The sequence below is a fragment of the Aythya fuligula genome, chromosome 2, assembly GCF_009819795.1.
Source record: "Aythya fuligula isolate bAytFul2 chromosome 2, bAytFul2.pri, whole genome shotgun sequence".
NCBI classification, from domain to species: domain Eukaryota; kingdom Metazoa; phylum Chordata; class Aves; order Anseriformes; family Anatidae; genus Aythya; species Aythya fuligula.
Genome location: NC_045560.1, coordinates 9,602,099 through 9,626,786, shown reverse-complemented (window position 1 = coordinate 9,626,786; position 24,688 = coordinate 9,602,099). Strand labels below are relative to the sequence as shown.

General features: G+C 41.9%; 1 protein-coding gene across 1 annotated transcript in view; it reads right to left on the bottom strand.

Annotated features, from left to right (window-relative positions):
* DNAJB6 (DnaJ heat shock protein family (Hsp40) member B6) overlaps nt 1-24,303 on the bottom strand; it is a 59,637-nt gene extending 35,334 nt beyond the window's left edge. The window contains exons 1-5 of the mRNA XM_032180936.1: nt 24,198-24,303; nt 14,687-14,795; nt 13,169-13,278; nt 10,356-10,415; nt 8,816-8,926 (exon numbers count right to left, since the gene is read on the bottom strand). Coding sequence (XP_032036827.1) covers nt 8,816-8,926; nt 10,356-10,415; nt 13,169-13,278; nt 14,687-14,751 — 346 coding nt within the window. The 5' untranslated portion in view covers nt 14,752-14,795; nt 24,198-24,303. The remainder of the gene's footprint in view (nt 1-8,815; nt 8,927-10,355; nt 10,416-13,168; nt 13,279-14,686; nt 14,796-24,197) is intronic.
* Nucleotides 24,304-24,688: the final 385 nt, after the last annotated feature.

Sequence of the window (24,688 nt, the reverse complement as noted above, 5' to 3'; positions counted from 1 at the left end):
TTACCATCTGGTTTAAATGTGAGTACTTAACAGAAGTGAAGTGTCACGATGTATTCGTGCTGAACAAATACAGCCCCTGAAGTCCAAACACATCCTCCCACCAGCAAAGATATAAAATGCCAGAACAACCAAAATAACCCTATCTTTCCCCTAGCTGCCACAGTTATCGACAAGGCAGGACCAAATTTTTATCTTACATAGAGCAGACAAACAAGTGGTAAGTTGTTTTTCTGTTTTGTTCCTCAGGCTTTGTTATACTTTTTTTATTTTAGAATAAATTTTCTTCAATACAAATATGACCCATTATTATATTTAAAGGATTAGAAATTAAACAAGACTCTTGGGCATGGAAATGAGGGAGTTTGTAACCAAAAACCATAATTTTCTTTAGATTGTCACGATACTTGTTTGGGAAAAAATTGTGGTATTTTTCAGACTAGTTTATCAGTTAGCAAGTAAAAACACTGCAGTTAATTGTTTTGTAGTCCAATTTATTTTCATTAGTGTGACTCAGAAGCTAGTTATGAAGGTCATTCACTCACGTGTACAAACGATCTATATTATATTACTCCCACTGTTAGGCTTCCTATTTATAGTCCAATTTTTCTTGTTACCTGGAGTTTGAATAAAAACAAAACAACCTGCCATGTAAACTTGGAGTTTCTGATCTCCCACAGCATAGCTGCCTGTTCTGCATGTGAAACTCCTCTTCTGCACGTGAAACTCCTCTTCTGCACAACAGCAGCAAAAATGCAGGTTTTTACGGGAGATCACAACCTCCCCTGAAATCCCTGCTGTCAGCCCAGCTCTAAACGGATTACTGCCTACTCCTAGTTACACGAAAACCTAACCTAGACTTGGGCATGCCAATTAGCCTTTGGCAACCCTAAGTACCGAAGAAAGAAAATTCAGTACTCTACTTCTAGCCTCAGGTGATTTCTGTTTCCAGTCCGGACCACGATCCTCCAATGCTCTTCCAGTAATTCTCCCCAATAAACAAGATAGTTAAACCACTCCCCTGCAACTGACTGCTGAATCCTCAGCAAGAGGGATTATTTGGAGACAAGGTGGCTTTCCTGGGGGAATATTCCCCCCCAAGACTACATGTATGTTGCCAGCCATTCAGGTACAGCATGAAGAAAAAAAAATAGTAAAAACACTGTGGAGAGAGAGCAGCAGGAGGCTTCTCCATTCAAAATGCAGCATCATTTGTTGTAACCACTACCAAACACAAGTAAATATAGCAGCTTCAATCATGCAGGCACTGTTTATGCTTTTACACAATAAATCAAGATGACAAATAGTACCACTCAGGAAAATAACATTTCAGCCTGGTAGGTCTGTTTTTGTGATTTAGCAGAACCTTTCTATGCACGACAACCTTTGTGCATAGCTAGCTTTTCTACTATGGTTCAAATGAAGTGAATACCACAATATTGCCCCCCTCCTTTTTTTTTTTTTTTTTTTTTAAAAAAAAAAAAGACTTCTCTTACAGTAGTCTTTCTGCTGCAATTCACAATCCATGCAATTTTCTTATTGGATGTTATATGCATATAAAAATCAACAGAACTAAGCAGAAAAAATAACGCCTTTCTTAAAATGGAAATTACTATATAAATATTACACAACGTAAAAAGCATCATAAAACCAAAATACTGTGCCACTGTCACCTTAGAGTCTAACTAAACACTGTCTGGAGATAATACACAGTTTATTTTAATCTGGGTATTACCAGAAGCTTATGAGAGGACAGAATATCAGATTCCATTTCAAAAGAAATGTTGCAGCACACTTCTGACATGAAACTTGCGGCACCACCAAGTTGATGCTACAGCAAGGATCAAGAGAGACCAAAAGGTAAGAGATTTTGAGGAAGCCAGCAAGACAGGCTTGTACTGGATCAACACCATGAGAGGGCACAGATTTGGGGGGAAAAAGCAAATGCTTAAGCAAAGAACTCACAAAAAAAATATGAAAAAAATGAGACACAATGAAGGACTTCAGGACTCTTGTCATTTGGTAGGAAGACCTACCAGTGGGCAGTTACAGAAGCCAAGTTAACATTAGGCTAGGAACACAAAAACCCCAGCAACACAAGGCTGTACATTAGTGTCAGAACTTTCAGGTGGGTTTGTTACAGGTAACGTGTTCCTAAAAGGAATCTGCTTTCATCAGAAAAATCTTTGTGCTAATTCAAACACAGCAACCATCCTGTTCCTCTGGGTAAAAGGATTACATCAGCTCACTGTGTACAGCGGAATCCTACCTTAGTTTTCTGTAGTCATGGGAAAGAATTTAACCTCAAAAATCAAATAAAAACACCACCAGTAAATATCTCACTGCAGCTCAAAATGAAGTAGGTCATGATCCTCCCACCCTCAGCTCTCAGCTGTAACAGAAACAGGATTTTCTCACTCCCAGCAGCATGATCCACTTGCAGAATACTAACACAAGATGTGGTCCTGTTTGTCTTTCTTCCCTGCCTTGTGATCACAGAACCACATGACTGGTTACATTAATTCATTGATGCAAAAGAAAACACTACACGTTTGTATTGCTAGCTTTCTGTTGCATCCATGAGCTAATCTGACTCAGCACTGGAGAGACTGCTGTGTCTGAAAGAAAGAAGCCAGGAAAAGCACCATAGGGTGGAAGAAGGGACTAAAGGCGGCAAAACCTGAAAATCTACACCACAGGCAGACCACAACTCAGTTTGATTTAACCAATTTAATCAAATCAATCTAAGGCATTAGCTCAAATCACCAAATGTCACTGTAAACTAAACGTGCCACATTTCCTGACTGTCAGTTCTACCATGATGCTTCCCTCTTCTACCATGGCAGCTGCCTGGGCAACCAGAGGGTTCCCACCAGCTGAACAAAGCCTGATGAAAACAAGTTCAGCCAAATCACTTCTCTGCAATGGTTTCCAGTGCCACTGGCAAAGCAACTGCACTGGTTCAAGGAAAACAGCACGAGCAAGTGCCCAATGGTCAAAAGGAGCACAGGGACATGCTCTCAGTGCTACTGCTGCCATGCTGTGTCCCTCATGAAAGGGTTAAGCACATCCCAGTGCAGTGCCATCGTTCACCTCCAGAAGACTCAGGAGTCGAGATGAATTGTGCACTGTCAGCAAGAGTTCTCACACGTACACACAGCCAGAGATGTCGATAATCTGACGGGTACAGCATGCAAACAAACACTGCCCTGTAAAGACAAGCTCAGTGCTCAGTCACCACTCGCTGGACGCTTGCCCAACCAAACCCTCCTTCCTTTATTCTCTGCAATAAAAGCCATGCTATTGCCTCCACTGAAGCGTGACACTGAGGAAAAGCTTGTATTGCAGATGCAGGTGGAGGACACCCTAACTGCAGCACACTGAACAGAGTCATACTGAAAGGCTGCTCGGCCCCACGTAAGGGAGCAGTCAATCTGGACTGCACTCGCTTTTACAGCCCGCGGTGTTCCAGCAAGGAAGACAGAGCAGGCTGCCTGCCTGCCACAAATTTTTTGTCAAAGGCACACTGCGAGTGACTTGATGGACCATAGCAGAACTGAGTGTAATAAATGCGGGTCTGAATAACACCCTTATGCAACGGGCTACAGCTACATGATGTGCTAAAGAAAATTCTTGGAGTAGGTGTTCCTATCTCATCTCCTGTTTGAAAAAAGTTTCAAGGACACAGATTTGCAGAATACACACAGGACCTGGCGCTATGACTCTGAAGCATACCCAAGACCCAGTGAAATACATCACAAGCAGCAGAAACCCAGAGGCACTTTGCATGGAAATATTTTCTTCTTTAACTACAAAGGATGCTATAGCTGCTGTGTTGATGCCACTTACTCAGAAGAGACATGGAGATGTTGCAAACACTGTTGATTCATCTGTATAGTGTTTAAATACAGACTTTCATAATTGCTCACTTCCATAAATTAGATGTTAAGCAGATGGTTGTCCCAGTTATTTAAGAAACTTTACTTAGTAGAAATGTCATAGCATTTGAAAGTCTTTCTAATGATATATAGCAGAGATCCTGCATTAGTAATTTCCTAGAAAAAAAGGAAGATTCAAAACATTACCTTTTAATTCCATCTATACTGCAATTAAATAGATGTTAGAGAATGGTAAGTTCAGCCCTACACAGCATTTCATATTTATCAGGCCCCTGGCCAAATGTTCAGGGATACCGTAGAAGTGGGGGAATCTTCCACTACCACTGTATGACCTGCTCACCTTGTGTCATGTCCAGCATTTGTCCTCCTCCAAGGACACATTTAACCTGCTAGCCATCCAAGAAGAAAAGAAATCAATCTTGGGGACTACCAGATTGAACTGGCTCAGAGGTGCACACAATGAATGCAATTAACAAGAGGTAGAAGAAAGAAAGCATGCCTGGGACAGCCAGCAAGCTATCAACCAGCTCCTCAATGCATCTACTGGGACATCAGTCAAAGATTCAAGTTTTAAGATGCACAGAAGAATTTGGAGCAAGTCTTCCTTCCCTGCAGCAGAAGAAACTGAATGGTAGTTTCACTACTCAAGGAGCCACTGCGCTGGTTCCATCTATTCCTGGTTGAGGTGACTCCTACAATGTAAGCATTTCCTTTGAAGCTATCAAATTATTGCAGAAAAATTAATGGTTCTAAGATCTGAACCATTCCATGAATAACTATGATCTAAGACTGGTGCTTAAATACAATTGTGTGCTTGCATACCAAAGCACTGAATGCACATGCAGATCATTGAGAATCTCTAAATACCAAAAGTCGCACATTTCTGTCAACATAATTATAAAGAGGAAAACATTGTGCAAGCTAGCTTTAGTTTGAAACCTCCGCCTTGTTCAGTTTTAGGAATCGATTTGACTAACAAATGTATTTTGCATTAGAACATCTAATCATCATAATTATCATAAAATGGGATTACGTATGGATTAAAACCACAACATGACTGGTAAATACAACCCTTGCCCTAGCAAGATGGTATCTAAATGTCAAAAAGAGGTTTTCACATTCATCATTTGAACTTGCCATTTGGAGATAACTGAAGCTGAAATATCTACCCTCCCCTGGCTCTGACTACTGAACACTCACTTTCAGTCCTAGAGATGAAGAGGCTGATGAAGCTACCCTATACTGCTTCTGAAACTATGTCCTGAAACACAGATCACATAAAATACACTTTACAGTGATTACTGCAAAGAGAGTTTCCTGTCAGGTGAAGTCTTTAGCCTATACACTTAAGGTAACTCCATACTTTTCCAGAACTCACGTACTGCTTTCCGTACGCAGTATTACAGTTGTCACCCTGCAGCAGTTCTGTTGTTTGATGGAACCAAACCACATACCATATAGCTAGCTCCTTGAGTTCCTCCATGACAAATATAAATACCTAGTTAGCCATACATAAAAGTTCAATTCTACCTTTGGTTTCCAACCTTATTCCCCAGGCTCCCCAGGGCAGTGGTCATGAGCCTGCCAGAGTTAAAGAAGCATTTGGAAAACACTCTCAAAGTGTCTGATTTTTGGGTGTTGCTGCCTTGAGCCAGGAGTTGGACTGGGTGACAACGTCCTTGTGGGTCCCTTCCAACTCAGAATATTTCATGATTCTACAATTAGAGTTTTGAATATCACTTTACCAAGTAAGTATAACACTCAACATAAAACTCCACAGATTACGTATAGGTTTATATGCATCATCTGGTATTAAATTTGTACTAAAACACATCACGAATTCTTTCCAAACAAATGCAGAACATTTATTAAGTACCCTCTAGAAAAGTATACCGAGAAAACTAGAGTGTTTAAGCACATTACAGCTGTTAAGATTATTATCTGCATCGAAAGAGACAGACAGACTTCTCTCAGCCAAGGTCCAAACTGGACATCCATCTGGAGCAGCTTAACACATTTGACCATGGCAAAAAAAGAAGAAAACATGGTTCCTTGTTGAATTCAGTTGATAAGACACACAGGCATCTAATGCCATTTGACATGCACTGAAATATCCTGCCTAGCTACTGCTCGCTGAAGGACAGTGACATTCTGAAGGTCCTGAGCTGTATTTTCCTGGACATACGGAACTTACTCAGGCATCTCAGATACTCTAGACTATCTGAAGTGTTACCACATGCCCATATGAAGTTCACTGTATACAAAAGATGACTTAACTACTTCAGGAGTCGTTTGAACTGTTATACAGGTTCTTAGGTCACTTCTGTGCTCCATGGATGCCATTCTTCCTTTCAGTAAATTCCTCACTGAAAATCCCTTCCAATACATAATCTGTTCTTCAAATGAGAATCTGAGAAGCCTCTAAACCCAAATTAAATCAGTTCTTTAGTAGCCCAGAATCACAGTCAAGTATTTTTGCCTACACCCAAACATATTCATGGTTGTTCTTCAGAAAGCTTGGAGAAGCCATCTTTAAATTAATGAATACACCTCCACTGTCAGCGGTAACATTGGGAACCTTGCCTCACTGTGAACTGTAAAAATAAAGCAGAAGAATCTTCTTGAAAAGTTTACAACCAAAACAGAAATGAAACAGCACGTGGAACATCAATAAAACAAATCAAAGCAAACAAGCACCACATACAAATTAAATAGGTTACATTTTAAGTACAAAATGTACTAAAATGAGAAACGAATCCCTATAATTACGTGTCAACAGTTCTAATGTCAAAGGACAGTTCAAGAATAGAACAGCTATATGGTATGGAAGATTGAACACTAATTAACCAGACATGTTCCAAGGCAGTACTTTGCCACAGAAATAGTACCACCACCAAGGAACCAGCACCTTTTCCATGCTTCCAATTACATGGATTACAACACGTCCATTCATCAAAGAGACTGAAAACTATCACTGAAGTAGCTCAGTAGGAAACAGCAGACTCTGCTGTAACACTGTCACAGCAAGCAAGCCCACATGCCTGAGCTGAGAGCTGACCTGCTGTCAAATTATCGGCTCAGGTTTGGAAGAGCACTAGCCTTCAGGCACACTTTGTAGAAGTATTCACCTGCAAAGCAGGGAAGAGAAACTTTGGCTGAGCTAATTCCAGAGCACCACATAGCAAAGTTGTAACTTAACTTTGCTCCATTTTGAAGTGTTTAGAGCTGCCTTAAGAGTATTATGCATTTACATTTGAAGCAAGTCTGAAAGGACCTCTCAGTTCACAGAATTAGTCAGAAGTTAATCAGAAATCATTCTAAAGATCTCCAAGGAGGAAACCCCACCACCTCCCTGAGCAACCCGTGCTGGTGCTCCAGCACACTGATGATCACACTCATTTCCAGATCTTCAAAGGGAGCCTCCTGAGCCTGTGCCCATTGCCTCTTGGCCCATCAGTGGCCACCAATCTGGCTCCATCTTCTTTATACAGACATTTAGAGACACAGATAAGACCCAACTCCAAGCCTTTTTATGATGAACAATGCCAGATCTCTCAGACTTTTCTTCATATAAGACATGCTCAAGTCCTTAACCGTCTTCATGGCCTTCCGCTGGACTCTTTCCAGTAGCTTCATCCCTCTTGTACTAGGGAGCCCAGAACTAGCCAGTACTCCAAGGGTGGGTTAACCAGCACTGAGATCACTCATCTCACCTTAAATGGAAATCCTCTTTTACTATTCTACTGTGGGGACAGTGAAGGAGCTGTATCTTCCCCGTTCAACCCCCCACCTCGCTCATCAGTATTTTATTTTATTTATTTATTTTTACTAAATGCTTCTTCCAATCCATCCTTTACTTCTGCTGATTTCCCACTGGATTCTTCCTCTAATCACTTCAGATCTGCTGCTTATCCCTAATCAGACTCTCCTTCTAGCTATCCATCTAATTCATCAACTAACCTTCTACTGGATTAAACCTCTAGCCTCTCAAACCCTTCTCTAATCTTTTATTGTAGTCAAAAAAAGAAATGACAATCGCTGAGGAGTAACCTAAAGAAATATATAATTAAACTTTGAGCTGAATTCGCCATTTTAACTTTTAAGTAAATACTGAACACAGGATGTATTCCTCTCCTGCTGCACAAAATGCTGACCTATAAACATGCACTGAGATATTGAATGAGAACTCCACCACTTGTGAAAAAGCCTTCACACACTTGAGCAAGCAAAAGCACAAAGCCAAAAGAACGTCAGCAATATGGTAAAAACATCACTGACGACTTTATCACATATTGCTTCCTTTAACCAAATGAAGCATGTTGACTTCAAGAGCTATTTAAGTTATCTGTACCTTTAGGTGCTCCGTCTCCCAAACAGACATGTGACATAAAATTTGGAAGACTATCTAGGTTACATATGCAGCTGTTTTTATTTTGATACCAGAAAACGATTCGTGGTATACCATTTCACATTAACTGTTACAACATCGCTCTCAGTGTTAACCTACACAGTCCAGCAGCTCTCAGAACTACATTAAATATTTACACACCAAGAGAGGTCAAATTCAGCAGACTAAGTCAGAGAGAATTCCAGTGTATACTTTTTCTGCCTGATGTTATTTCCTTCTAATTTATAGAGACAGATGCCACGATTTCATGTGTTTTTTTTTTTTTTAAACCACACCTTCTGACAAAAGATAAACTGGCAATCCAAACCTATTCTATACTACCAAACCAGCTAAGAAAGAAAGTAAGTAGACGGTAACAAACATTTCATTATTATATAAAATAGCAATTGTTTACCACCAATTTGCAGAGCTACTTCTCATAAAGCTGTATTAGCTATGTTTGTTTGTTTTCTAAGAGTGAAGTTTTAGCCACACTTCAGACAAACATAACTAAAACCAGTAAATTACTTACCGAAGAAGTCAAATGAAAAAGGGTCCCTTCCACCAAAAAACTCCCTGAAGACATCCTCTGGGTTACGGAATGTAAATCCAAATTCAAATGGATTATCTACATGACTTCCACCTGCAAAAAAAAAAAATCAATTACCCTTACAAATTCACAGAATCACAGAATCACAGAATTTTCTAGGTTGGAAGAGACCTCAAGGTCATCGAGTCCAACCTCCAACCTAACGCTAACAGCCCTCCACTAAACCATATCCCTAAGCTCTACATCTAAACGTCTTTTGAAGACTTCCAAGGATGGTGACTCCACCACTTCCCTGGGCAGCCTGTTCCAATGCCTCACAACCCTTTCAGTGAAGAAGTTCTTCCTAACATCTAGCCTAAAACTCCCCTGGCTCAACTTAAACCCATTCCCCCTCGTCCTGTCACCAGGCACGTGGGAGAACAGGCCAACCCCCACCTCGCTACAGCCTCCCTTGAGGTACCTAAAAAGAGCGATAAGGTCGCCCCTGAGCCTCCTCTTCTCCAGGCTGAACAAGCCCAGCTCCCTCAGCTGCTCCTCGTAGGACTTGTTCTCCAGGCCCCTCACCAGCTTCGTCGCCCTTCTCTGCACCCGCTCAAGCACCTCGATGTCCTTCTTGTAGCGAGGGGCCCAAAACTGAACACAGTACTCGAGGTGCGGCCTCACCAGAGCTGAGTACAGGGGGACGATCACCTCCCTAGCCCTGCTGGTCACGCTGTTCCTAATACAAGCCAGGATGCCGTTGGCCTTCTTGGCCACCTGAGCACACTGCTGGCTCATATTCAGCCGACTGTCCACCATCACTCCCAGGTCCTTCTCTGCCTGGCAGCTTTCCAACCATTCCTCTCCCAGCCTGTAGCTCTGCTTGGGGTTATTGCGCCCCAGGTGCAGGACCCGGCACTTGGCCTTGTTAAACTTCATGCAGTTGACCTCAGCCCATCGGTCCAGCCTATCCAGATCCTCCTGCAGAGCTTTCCTACCCTCAAGCAGATCGACACACGCACCTAACTTGGTGTCATCTGCGAACTTACTGAGGGTGCACTCGATGCCCTCGTCCAGATCATCGATGAAGATATTAAAGAGGACCGGCCCCAGCACCGAGCCCTGGGGGACGCCACTAGTGACTGGCCTCCAACTGGACTTGGCTCCATTCACCACGACTCTTTGGGCCCGACTATCCAGCCAGTTTCGTATTCTTACGAAATTCTTAATTCGTATTAACAAGAAAGTTCAGGCTGATATGGTTTTTGAATTATTTTAAAAATACACACTAAGTTTTCTAAAATTCCTCTATCAGGTATCCCTCAAGTTAATTACACAATACTTTTTAATAATTAATTCTGTTTCCAGATATCAACAATATCCTTTATAACTAGAAAAACTGTAGACAAATTCTAAGTTCAATTTTTAAAATACTACATTTTAGGCCTTAATGATCTGGCATTTCCAGATTCCTATCTTAGAAAGCTGCAGAAAATGGCTTTCCACCAGAACAAAGAAAACAGACTGGCAGTTATCAACGTACCTCCACCTCCATTTATTAAGCCTTCTTTTCCATATCTGTCATAGATGTCGCGTTTTTTAGCTACAAGGAGAAGTTGTACATCGTATCAGTAAATGAGCAGATTGAGTTTGGGAAAAAAACAACATTTAAACAGTATTCTCAGCTAAACATCTCAAAGCAGGCTTATTTAAGAAAGTTCGAAAATGAAACCGATAATTTTTGTTAAAGACTACCAAAGCAGCTTAGGTTCAGAAAGAGTAGGCATTAACCTTTGGACTTACCACCATTTAGTTGTAGCAGCTTAGGTTCCCTTTTATCAGGAAAAAAAATATGGAAAGTTCCAGCATAAAAACAAACCTCAGAAGGAGGTTTGTCATTAAAAAAAGAATACTGCAGTCTTCATCTTTACATAGCTACCAATCAAAGCTTTAGGTTGCAAAGCTCTGGTATTCAGTACTCTCCTCCATATAAGTATAATCTCAAAGTTGGTCAAAACTTGATGAAATAAAGCCCTGATCAATCTCCAAAAAGGAAGATTCCAGTCTCTCTGGCAAATCATCTTATCTGTTCCAGTGCTTAAGCATTCTCATTGTAAGCATTTTCTTCCTTCTATTCAACCAGAATATCCCTTGTTGCAGATTCACCTTGGCATTGCCTCTTTTCCTTTTATTGTACAAGACCAAATTAATCATGACAAAGTTATAAGAAAGGAAGGACACTTTTATATGAGAGACTACAAACTCAAGTTAATTATAACCATTGCTAGTTAAACATGGGTACCAAAGAGATGTTAAAAGAAATGCCATGGAAGCATTTATCTCAAACTGCTTGTTGTTATTTTAGAAGACAGGGAAAGGCTCTTAATTCCACTGCAGATCAGCATTCCAGTATCCATGAGAAAGGGGGGAGAAAAGTTAATTCCACGTCACTGCATAAGAACAGACTGCACTGTTGGTACTGGAGAGGAACCCGAGAGTACCATGCAGACAATCAACTTATTTTGCTTGCACTTCTGTGAAAACACCAGCCAAGATTCAGTCAGGATATCTGATTTTAGATAATATTAAGCTTCACATGCTATTCCCAAAGGAATCTTTTCAGGGAAAGACATTTTTGAAATTTAAATAGTATCACTGAAAGAACACAGTTACCTCAAGCAGCTGCTGAAGAGTAAAACACTTCCTTCTGACTAACAAGAAATTCAGTTTTATGTACTGGCTATCACTCACAAAGAATGGAAACTTGCAACAAATACACAGAGCAAAGCCAGGTACTTTACCCATAACACCTTTCTAGAAGACAATTTTTAAACACAGGAGATTAACCTGCCCATCAGCAAAAAATGGCCAAAGCAGCAAGGTGAGCAAACTGTCAAAAGGTGCAGGAAACACCAAGGAAGACTAGAGGGACCAGTGTTCATCTTGAAAAATATAATGTTCTTGAAACCTCAAGGGAAGCATGTCCTATGATCACCCAATTTCAACATTTGGGAATGTTACCCCTTACATAACTATTCATCTTGCAGAAGTCTGTCTCTATTCAAGCCAATAATGGTGTCAGGGAACTTTATGAAGTCTGCAGGACTGCTGATTGCCTCTCAACTACTGGGCTCAGGATTCAGTTACACTTATGCATAAGTGATTGGTAAGACATCGATAACTCCCAATTTGGTCTACATCCAAAAACAGGCCGCATTTCCATAAGATATTCTGAAATTCTAGCAACATACTGCTTCTGAAGAATTCAAAGCTCCGTACACCAACCAGTTCTACTTCTCCCATGCCAATTAGGAATCAAAACCAAAGAAACAGGGTGTACGAGACAGCAGCTCGATAAACCAGGCCAAATTCTGAAGGGCAATCTACAGGCTGCTGCTACTTTAAATATAGCTTTCCCAAGCTCACTGGTCTCAGGTGAAATCAAGGACACTTCAGAAATAGCATATAGACAGCTGCAGTCAATTACAGAGGAAAATAATCAAAGTCCTTAAATCACTTTTTTTTTTTAATGATTCAGACTGCTTTTGCCAGAACACTCACCAAAATTAATGTTGCTTTTCAAGCAGAAAGATACGGGTGAACTAAAAGCTGAATTCCTGCACCACATGGGTCAGGCTGAGCAACTGTTTCATAACAATTCAAAATACACACGCTCTCCTCAGTATCACAGTAGACTGCATTTACGGAATTCACCCGAACACAAGCCAAGTTTTCAAGCAAGTATGAAAAAATCTCAGGCTTTGTCAAAACTAGTTTACTATTAAAAGAACTAGAAACAGTAAATACCTCAGAGGTTGCCTAGCCTCTTTTGTAATGGTAGACCTCAAAGCACAAGCTAAAAACCTTTTCACCTCCCCCACAAAAAGTTTCATTAAAACAACAGAATCTGTAAGGCATTATTGGCATTACTAAACTAAATTCCCAAAAAAACACTATCACACATCCACACGCACCATAAACTCGAGGCATTTCACTTAACACTTCCCCCGTATTTACGGTAACATTGGCTCAACCTCCTTAGATATGGTGAATCTCAGTAGTCACTGATACCACTTCGGAAATTTATGTAGAGAGCCTAGCACGCATGGGATTTCAGTTTCAAGAAGGAAATTGGCTTAGGTACTCATCTAGTGAGATCCTGAATTTTCAGTTTCAGGATTTCTGCTTATTCTGTCTTATCTGAAATCTTCTGTTTCTTTGCAAAGTAGCTTAGCTGGATGATGAACCAAGGTTAAAACAACCCTTTAAAACATCATGAATTTTCTCCTCAGCATTATTGGTCTCACACCTAGCACACAGAGACCTGCAGTTCAGCACCCCTTTTAAAATACCTACCGTCTGACAAAACTTCATAGGCCTCAGCCACTTGTTTAAATTGCCGCTCTGCCTCTTCTTTGTTGTCCGGATTTTTGTCAGGGTGCCATTTTAATGCCAACTTACGGTACCTAAGTGGAAAGAAATTAAACATTACTTGAAATGAAGAAATATACTGATACAAACAAGTGTTTAAAACAAGATGCTGGGAACTAAAGTATATAGAACTTCCCCAGTGCTTTGTATTTCACATCTAAACTGGTATCAACAGATTTTGCAGGTAAACAAAGAATTGTCTAACCAGATTTGTTTTATATATATACACACACATATATAAACAGTTATTTAGCTATTTTGAGATTAGGTATTCCTGTGTATCTCTGAAGATACAGCAGGTGTGGCAAAACATCCCATAACATTTCTCCATGCTTCTCCTTAGCAGCTCTGTACTACAATCAACTATGGCAAGCACCAAGGGTACTCTGCTGACAGAGATGATAAAGCTCCAAGACTACCCTGATACCAAACTGTGGCAGCATCTAACATCAGTGGCTTGACAGCTGTACCTGTATACAGTCCCTATCCTCAAAAGGAAGTATTTTAGGCAGTGTCCATAACCACTTGAAGGGACAAAACTGAACTTTGGCTTATGCTGATTTAGAGTGTTTTACATAGTCATAAAAGATTACAGTTCAAGCAGTTCAGTTGGCATAGAAGTATGTGCAGGAATTTGCACAAGAACAAGGGAGAAAAACACCTACCACGCACTAGCACAATTTGATTCATTTTAAACCCAAGCACCTAGGAGAAGGCAAGACAAACAACTTTTCTCTGTCACTTGAAACTGCAACTTAAAGTCAAACTTTCTGGTGTACTAAAAATGTGTGCTACCAGAACATTTCTTTCCAACGGTTCCCTGAAAGGTAAACAGTATTTTTTAAAATGTTACAAACACACAACCTAAAACAATACATAGACAGTAAGTCCAAACAAAGAACTGTATTTAGTTCCTTTCAGTATTCCTAATTTAAAGTGCTTTTTTTTTTTTTTTTTTTTAGATTTTACATAACAGACATCCATTCCATCAAAACCAAAGCACAGAAAACAGACTTCACATTAAGAAAGTACTAGTATCAAACAACAACCAAAAAAACAGTGTGCCAGGTATTTGTTAATAACTTAGAAAAAGCACCTCTGCAAAGGGAGAGGAAGATTAGATGCAGTTTAGCCACAGAAGGGGCTGTCACTACCTGTACTGTATCAAGCTTGGAGATAAATTTGAACAGAAAAGCATTTAACACCAATCACAACCCAGTGACTGACAGCATTTTCACTTCAGCAGTACCCAGGATTATTTCCCCATTTTCATAAAATGAAGCAAATGCTTTTCTTCAGCTCACTGCTTATTTCTCAGTTAGCAAAAGGTATCACCTCTGATGACTACTACTCATCCAAGCATTGAAAATACAGTGAGGAACTGGAAACCATGTGATTATATTTGATCCGAAAACATCTCGTGTATACCAAAGTGACACTTACGCTTTTTTAATATCTTCTGGTGAGGCATGCTTCTGCACTCCCAGGACTTCATAGTAATCCACCATGTTTCAGCAGTTGTCTTGTCCACAACAGATGGGTCTTTCAAATCCTGCAACAAGAAGAACTTGTAAATGAAGTTTGTACAGTCACACTACTTCATAACAAAACAGGGAGGAATTTAATATCTTCTACTACCCAACCCAACAGAGTTGCTTGCTTTTAGGAATTCAGATGTTCCAAATACATACACTAATTTTAGATTGACACAGTCACTTTGATTCTAGCTTGGATTTATGTTAATTTCACTGGAAGTGTAAAGAAATGCAACTAAATGCAGGTCCTGAAACAAATGTGACTGATAGCTTTAATCACAATATTAAGAAGAATTTGTATAGTCATCATTTTGATATACAAATTAATAACCTCTAAATGCAAAAGCCACCACGGATCATGTTCACTGTTATCTCTGGCATCTATGACACATCTTAAGCACACATGAACACAAAGGGCCACATTCTTTCACATCCACTTTTTGGAATACTACTTCCACTTTGTTCCTGTCAAAAAAAGCCACATGCAGGTCTCAAAAATTTTAAATTCCCCCTATTGTTTCCAGTAAGCCTTTCCTGTACTCAGATCTTGACAGCATAATCACTTATAAGCTAGTGAATGCCATTTACTTCTTCTGTGCTTGCCAATACCAAGTACACACCCAGTCACCATCACTCAAACTAAAGTCAGCCAACAAAGTCCAGTAAGGGAGCACTCTGTGTGTCTTAGAATGAGAGAATCAAGTTGTCTGAGGAGTCCTAAAAAACATACAAGTTAAAAGAAAAAACACTGGCTATAGTTTAAATAAAGGTTTTTTTTTTTTTTGTCAATATCAGAGAATAGTTACAGGGAAGACAACAACCATTAATCCAGATTGCCACAGAGATTAAAGAACAGAACCTTCCTCAAAACATAAAGAGCATTTCCTCTCTTCCTGCAGCAGCCTCCTCTCAGTGCAACAAGTTTCCATCTCACCACAAATTTCAACCACCTTTCCACCTTACCTCCTCTGCTGGTTAGCTGCACAAACAAAGCAATGACCTTCTCAATCACTTATTGACTCGTTGCATGCAAAGTCACGCAAATATACTCAGAGCATAACAATACAGCAATTATTCACATTTTCTTATCCATGCAACAGGAAGAAAAATTAATTGAAACCAGTTTTTCTTCCCTCAAGTCATCCAGTTTTTCATTTCAGCCCAGGCAAAGCCTCATTTTCACATTCTTTCGCGTAAGTGCTGAAAGAATCAAGCATGATACAGCCCACTAAAATATTCTGAAATTAATTCACTCTACTGATATTACATGCATCTTTCAACATCCTGGGCCACAAACATTAAAGGGAGACTTCCTTTTAAAATAAATTGGTACGTCTTCAAAATGCATTGCTGTCGTAGCTTAAAGCCTCATTAAATTTAATTGGGGATGTGGTTACATAGACATTTCCTCAACTGGCAAAGCCAATTTAAGAGATAGCCTGCCATCCTGCCACCCCCCCACCCCACTACTTACAGAAATAAACGTACAGGAGTAGCTACGTGCTTTTAGCTGTGTAGTTAACCCTACAGTCCCACAAGCATTTAGAAATGCAGCAGGTAGGGAGACCTCTAATTGACTCTGCTTTTTGATGAAACAAACAGTAAGGGTATGGTTAATATTGTAAGCAACGCCAAGAAGGGAAGTTGGAAGACATACGTTAAAACGAACATCAAGACTGCCAATACCCACAGAGTAACAGCAGGCTCCAAAACGTAAAACGTACAGGTTACCAAAAATATCCCAGAATATTTCCTATCAACTGGCCTAGCAACATTTTTTGTTTCCCAAAAGAGTGATTAGAACAGGTAGGAACACGGCTAGCAGGGGTTAAGCATGTTATCAGCCCTGCAGCCGATCGTTATGGGTCACAGCACGCACAGAACAGACTGCTTACAGAAAAGAACCCCAAAAAAAAAGAAGCCAGGACGAGCCAAGCCCAGGCCTGGATGTCAGAGCCCCACCTAACAAGAGGTACTATGCTAAAATCAGAGTGCTAACAGCAGGAAGCCACAACACATAAGAACACACATCATACTGCTAAGGGGATCTTCCTTATTTTTTCCCCCCTCCTCTTACAATTTTTTGCTCCCTCCCAAGGCTTACACTAGCACTCCTCACGATTTTGCCAGATATCTTAGAGGTAAAATCCAAATTCAACCTTGTAGCTGGAGTAAGCAAGGAGGAACAGACCCAACACACCGGTCTATATATAGACACCAGGATCCTAAATAACAGAAGCTCAACGTTGGGACCAAATAGGAGCACCAAGGCTGCATGACTCGTTCTCACTAGAGCACTTACTCTGGTGTGGATTACTCCAACTCTAAAAAGCAGCCACCCTTAAAACAGGAGAATTATTTGTTTTAAACAATAGTCTAGGGTTTGCTTATTCTTCTGTGGGTGCGGTATTGCTCAGCTTTTACTTGTCACCAATATGCTGTGGGGAATTAAGACCAGCAACTCTCTAAAGAGAATGAAATGTCTCTGTGTTCTCCAACTCTTGCTCAACCATTCAGGCAACAGAAAGAGTCTATCTACAATTAATCATCACTTCTATCTGCTAATTACAATAAAGAATAAACCAAACTGCTACAATCGCAGTCACCATAAGAACATCTTCTTGTTCCCAAGAGCTTTAACAATATTTACACAAAGAAAAGTTATCTGAAGCTCCCCCTCTTCTTACCCCCCGCTGTCCAGCTTAGGCAAAACGTAGAAAACCACAAAAGAGACAAACAGATAGCATCATCTAATGTTTAGTCCCTTAAATACCTGGATTTTTGTTCAGCATTCAGTAAGGGGGAGAGGGGGGTGGAAATCACGCGAACTACAAAAGGCACCTGCCTACAATCTTTCCAGGAAAAACAAATAAAGTATTTGCTCTGGAAAACAACCACCAACAACTTGTAACAGAACAGAAAGCAGCTAAGATCAACAGCTTTAAGGGTAGTAGTGACACGCATGGTGTAAAGACACCCAGATGACTCCACGAAACAAACCAGACACCTTCCTGCAAAGCAGGAACCAAAAATACTCAACTGCCCTAACCAAAATGACACGAAGAAAATCCCTACCCCAGATCACCAAACGATTCATCTCCAAACACACAAGCAAGGCTCATTAACGAGGCACTCGAGCCTTTTCCCCAAGCCGTGAGGAATCCAGCCCACATCAGCTAAGCTCCCTCCTCCAACCACAGAAAATCTTCAAGGCCTCAGAAGAAAAATCAAACAAACTCCAGGTGAAAGAAAATGCTTCATGGCCTTGGTTTTTGTTTGCAAGAATCTATGGTTGCTATGCTTATAGGATGCTATCAGCTATTCTCACTCCTCCTCTTGAGCCTGAACAATTCAAACAGCCAAACATTCATGTAACCTGCAAGTTTTCATATATTATGGACTTCTCAGTCCTCACAGCAGTCAGCTCTGTTCTGCCTTACCAAGCAAGAGCCTTGACTGATCATAATCTCACAGGACAACCAACAGGACTACCTAGCGAGGCCTGAGACTGTCCTCCTAGGGTGAAGTCCAAAGCTAGACCAGCTTGGAGCTACCTTGAAACCTGTCTCATAGTCTCTCTTTACTGTGAAGCCCTCAGATTTACAGAAGACAGAGCTATAAACTTTTATAAGACCACATTACAGAGAAAAGAGATAATTTATCAGATACACAACCTCCTGCTACAACAAAGCAGCAGCTTAAGCTAAATACAAAGGAGAGGAAAACACCTAAGTGTGAAGCTCTTAAATCAGTCAAGAGTGAATTAGGACAACAAGGGGGTGTGACCCGTGCTGTCAGCCTGGCCAGACAGGTAGCTATTTCTGGCCACGAAGCAGTGGGGCCGCAAGGAGAGGCTTGAAAGATGCCCCAACAGCTCAAGCTCAGGCACCTGGTCAGAGGGAGATCCCAATTCCATGATTCATGCAAGTCACAGAAGTCAGCAACACCCTGTGTGCAGCCCTCCAGTCCCTGCCACTTGCCTGCTTTCTCTGAACACAGCTGAAGGATCACGCCCCGCCGGCACCGCTGGAAGTCAGCCTTGCTCTGACCAACCCAGCAGCCACTGAGCGATTGAGAGACGCCTCTGCTGCGTTCACAGGTGATGCACGCACGAGGCTCTCAGAGAATTACACCCTGTGATTCAAAAAATCTGGCTTTTCACATTCCGAGAGTTTTTATGAGAAAGCAGTAGGTCAGCCAGACCTGATGGGATTTTTGTGCTCCTTCAGAGAATAAGCAAGACTACTACGAGTAGTACTAATGCAGATCCAGGACCATAAAAAGAATGGCATGCAACACGCACTCCCAAAGTTTTCTACTATTTTTTCATCTGATTTTTATGTAGCTAGGATACTTTTGCTGAGCTTTTTATTACTTACAGTCCAGGAAATTCAGAGACATACCTTAATATTTCCAGTCTTTAACAAACAAGCCTCACATGGAATTCAGCCACTCGATTTGCTCACAGGCTACAGCTTCCAAATGGGATCCCTGAATTGTATGGACTTGCCCACTGTGTCTCTCCAAGAGTATAGAGGTCAACCTGAAAAGTTCTGTTTGCCACAGAAAACACTGCACCTCAACCCTTCAGAGAACACCACACATACAACAACCAGATAAAATGTATCCAGTCCAACTCAACAACACAGAAAACTATACCTGTCCTAAATCCTAATAAAAATGAAAAGATCTTTGTCAGTTCCAGCAACAATATCTGGGATGTGCCAGATGTAACTGAACTGAGACCACGAGCAGTCCCAAGGCTCTTGTGGCACATTGTGCTAGAGCTGTACAGGTACAAACATAAAAAACCCTACACCCCGCCCCACAAAATCCTTGTAAAGTGAGATTTATGATCACTACTGAACCACAGCTTACCTTGATTCTGATGGCCGCAGCAATGCAAAGCTAGAAGATCTGTATGAAGTCTGTGGTTAACACAACTGATCTGACAAACGCATGCATTAACAAAGTTTTCTTCCCAGTGCAGTGCAGACTAAGGTACATGAAAATCCTCAGTATTTTTAACTTCCACTTACTCAAGCACGGGACAGTTATCATAAAGTTTAATTTCACAGGCTCCTGAAATATGTTTCAGGAAAAATGTAAATTTACAATAATTAACTTAACAAAATGTACTTAAATAGCAATGTTTAAACTCATTACATTCATACTACCACAGCATCCCCAAGAGATGAATCTAATAAAAATCAGCATTCCAGACAGCTGAGTTTATTAATCTCATGTTTACAGCAAACATCCTGTCCCGATGTTAGAGGGCAGAGTGGATTTGAGTACAGTGACTATTGGAGTAGAGGATGCCATTCATACAAGAGAAAAGGCAGCCAGGCCCACTGCTTTACCTTGAAGTTCAGTTTCTTAAAAAAAAAAAAAAAAAAAAGCCACTTGCACAGGGCTCGCCCCCTCCAGGCAAGAAGTTAGAAATAACCCTGTCTGTTCTCCTCCCCAAAAAGGGGCGAGAACTACAGGACTTTCATGTTAACGTTACCGGCAGGTACACAGAAAGCCTGCAAAGGCCAACAAGTATGAAACCATGAAAAAAAAATAAACTATCAAAAATGGAAACAGGAGAAATCAAAAATATTCACCTGTGAAAGAAACGTAAGCTAGCTAACCGAAACTGCGAAGGGAAGGAGATTGATGAAGGCTGCCCTCACGCTCCTGGCTGATACCTGCTGCTTCTCCATCTGGTCTGCCATCACACCTCCTGTCACCAAGATGAGGGAATTACTCAGGAGCACTCCTTAAAACAAAAGGGCATTGTTCCAGAGCACAACTCAGGCGTCCAAATCTGGAATTGTGTAGTGTAAATATTAGAACTCTGGCTCCACTCCTTCCTAAAACTAACCCTAAAAAGCTATTTTATACGAAATAAAAACACTCTTAACTCATTTTTTAAAGTGTCTGAGTAGTGTTTGATGAAGCTTTTAAAAACACTGAAAGCCTGGTCTGGCAAAGATCGGGTCCAGGAAGTTTCAGCCAAAGAATCACATGCAACCAGATGATCCTTCAGGGAAAAGAAAATAGTTGAAAGTTTCTACACGCATCCCCGAAGTAGTTCTTTGAGTCATGGTAAATTCTACTTAAGTCAACCAGAGAAACAATTTTAAGTTAAAGTAAACACTAATTTCTTTTTCAGAGCAACAGACTTCATAGATTCAGATTATATTTTAAAACAAAAAACAATCTCTCCTAATCAAAAGAACTTTTTTACATGCAAGATTTAATAAAGGCTGTTCTGCAACATGTCTATGATTGACTTCAGCCTTATTATTTGAGCTCCAAGAGCCTTTAGTACAGGACTATCTATAGCTGAAGAAGCAAAGTTTAGGGCCTATAGGTTAGTACAAAGCTAAACAAAATGTTAAAAGAAAATTGATATACAGAAAAATATTTTCTATCAAAATCAAGTCTAATTTCTTAGTAACATTAGCCTGAATTTAAGATGTCCACAGTAACTGAAGTTCCATGTAATTAATATATCCAATTTAAAATATCAGAATTAACAAAAATATATTACACATAAGTTGTGCATAAAGAAAAATATTTTCAATTAAGAAAAAGTCTTTTATTTTTTAAAAGATTAGCCAAAATTTCAAAATTCTTCGCAAATACAGAGCTCCGTACAATTAATAAGCCTAAAAAAAAAATCTGTGATGCAGAAAATCTGTAGGAACAATTTATATTTGGTGTTAGGTTTATAAGAGTTCCAAACTGAGAGACCAAAAAAAGAACTGACTATTTAAAACCAAGTTTGTGAATGAAGAAATAGCCTGGAAAGCCACCAAAAAGAGCCTTTGTTTTGGAAATTCCTATGTCCAACCTGAAGACTGGGTCTTCCCCAGTATCAGTTGGATTTTAGTACTTGTTCAGAAGACACAAAACAAAAATAAAACCTATGACTACTTCAGGAATGAAGTTCATACATGTGATTTCTCCTTTACCCAGTGGAACAGAAGCAGAACACTGCTTTCCGTAAGTCTGAACTTTAGAGAAATCTGACCTCTGTTCCAATGCAGGGTTTCTTTCAGAAGCCAGCAGAACTTAAACCTACTAATATCATCAACTCCCGTAGCTTCAATATAAACCTACGTTGAAATATACAACATATGTAAGATCCAAGAATTTCTGACAAAGGTAAGTAACTTCTTCCTAATCCTTCCATTCCATTAGAAGATCAAGTAACATTTTAGATACAGGTAGAACTGGCAACAGTGTTTTCAGGGGACAGCGGACAAAGCCCCTCATAAATGCTATCATAGAAACGGAGCAATTCCTGTACAAGGAGCAACTATAAGCGCATTAAACCTCACTCAGCCAGCACCAAAAGTTAAGGGAAGCCGCTGAATTCAGACCATCACCACTTCCTAAGGTGAGGAGCAGAGCACTGACATGACCGAGCCACAGCATCCACCTCCTCCAGCAGCAGCACAACGCACGGGCGGCTGCGCCCAACGTGGTGTGACATTTCGGTCGATGCCAGGCTCCACTTCAGTGCCCCTGGACCCGCAGGCAGACACAGACACAATCACCCTCCCCCAGCACAACCCCACCTCCTGCGTGTCAAACACAGATACGGCAGTCCCGAAAGTTTTACAGGAAACAAAAATCCTATTTCTTTCCTCAGTACAGCCAAAATGCTATTAGAAACTTCCTTCGTATTGAAGTGAGGATTTATATTATTTCCCAATTCCCTGCCAACTAAAAGTTGTGTGCTTCACAGAAGTGGAGCCTTACAAGCTTTCTCACAAAGTGCAGCCAAGCTTTATTAGCAAACCACGTAAATCAGCAGGAAACAACAGATAAAAAGCTGTTTTGGTAAGAACGTGGTAAAGCTGGAAAGCACAAGTGGTGAAGACAGCCAATAGGACAGAGAGCACGGAGAACTGAGCGCTTTCCTAATACAGAAAGTATTATTAGCACTGCAATTTAAATAGCATTACCAGTAGAAGTAGCAATTTAAATTTCTACTCCAACATCTAATATTGAAATTTTAGTCCTAAATTCACTTGCATTTCCAACAGTCCCTTATCACTGACTGAAAACACAGCATGACAGCCAAGAGGGGGAAACCAAGTTGGACCCGCACTGGGCACTAAGTAGCATCTGGGTTGTTTAAAAAAACATAAACATGCTGAGAAGTACTGAGAGACAAGATTTGTAAATACATTTCCTCACTCATCCAAACAAATCTCCTTTGACAGTGTAATCCAGCATGCGAAATGGTAACCACCAGGCTCTCAATCACCGGCTGAACATAAAATCCATCCTAACTAGAGCACAAGGCTCTCCGAAGGAGAAACGAAAATGAAGGCCAGCCAGCAGCTCTAACTGCAACCTCAGAGAGCCATGGAGGCTTTGCCTGGTGTGAACAGCTGGACTGAAACTATGTCAACACCTTGTTCCCGGCACTTTGTGACTCCTGACATCAGAAAAAACCTCAGGGCCTGACCACCGATACAACATCATCAGCTTCACCATTTACACATTATTATAAATTTAATTTTAGTGATGTTATCTCGCTCCCATTAGAACCGAGCAAGTCCAACCTATCATCAACAAAATTCAAAAGAAAATTGCCCAATAATTTGGAGAATCTTTTCTCATGTCTTCTACCAGCTCAAGTACACAGCACAGGTTTTCAGCAGCCCCTAAGAGCTCTGATAAACTGTAATAACAGATAAAGCCTTGCTACAAACAGAAATACGTACTGGCCATCAGTAACTTCACACCTCGCTGCCCCAGCAAACGCTGGCAAAAATTGCTTAACTTTTAGGGAGCTTTCAGCTCACATTAGAACTTAGCAACGCCCAGCTCCAAAACACGGATGCCTTCCCCCACAACAAAACTTCGCCACGACTCTACTCTGAATTACTCAACAGAAAATGGAATTTAACTGCTTTAAAAATAATCCAGAAAGAAAAGAAAAAAATGGCAGATTTCGTTTAGAAGCATGCCAAAAAGCGCTCCGTGAGGGGCTTTAAGCGACAGGACTGCTCAGCGCGCCCAAGCCACGTGCGAACAGCGGCTCCCCTCGCCTCTTCGTACCCGAAACCACCACCGCCACCAACACAACGGCGGATTTATTCCCCGAGGAGTCAAAACCGAGCCGGGATCGCGCCGCCAGGTGACCTCAACCCGTGCCGAGCTCCGGGACGAGCCCGGGGCAGTCCCTGCGGCCGGGGGACTGCTTCCGAGCCCCACCTCCGGCGCTCAGCGACCTCCCGGGGGCCGCTCGGGAGGAGGCGCCCAGACCGGCGGCCCCGCGGCTCGGCCCCCTTCAGCGCCGCGCTGTTGCTAAGAGCCGCGGGCGGGCCCAGGCAGCGGCTCGCGGTGCCGCTCAGCTCCCCGGCTCCCTAGGCAGGCCGCCCCGCCGCGGCCCAGCCCCCGCGACTCACCGGGCCCGAGGCCTCCTCGCAGCGCGGCCGCGACCTCCCCCGCCGGCAGCCCGCGACGGCGGCTGCTCCCTTCAGCCGCACACACCGGAAGTGGCGTCACCCCGCGCCGTCACTTCCGCCCCGGGCCCGTTTCCGGAAGTTTCTCGAATGGCGCCGCCAGCTCTCGCGGGATGGCCCCCGGGGGAGGGGAGGAGGGGGGGGAAGGGGGAGGCCGCGCGCGCGCGCAGCGCGGGCTCAGCCCGCCCCCTGCCGGCCGGCGGCGGCGCGGCTGGAGGGGGCGTGGCCTCGGTCTGGGGGCGTGGCCTCGGTCGGGGGGCGGGGCCTCGGTCGGGGGGCGGGGCCTCTGAGGAGGGTGTTGGGGGGGGGGGCGCGGGCAGCTTCCAACGGTCGTAACGGTCGCGCCCCTCTGCCCCCTCCCCTCACGGCAGGCGGGCGGGCTCCCTCCGTTCTCCTGAGGAGAATGTACAAATATATAAGTAAATAAAGAAACC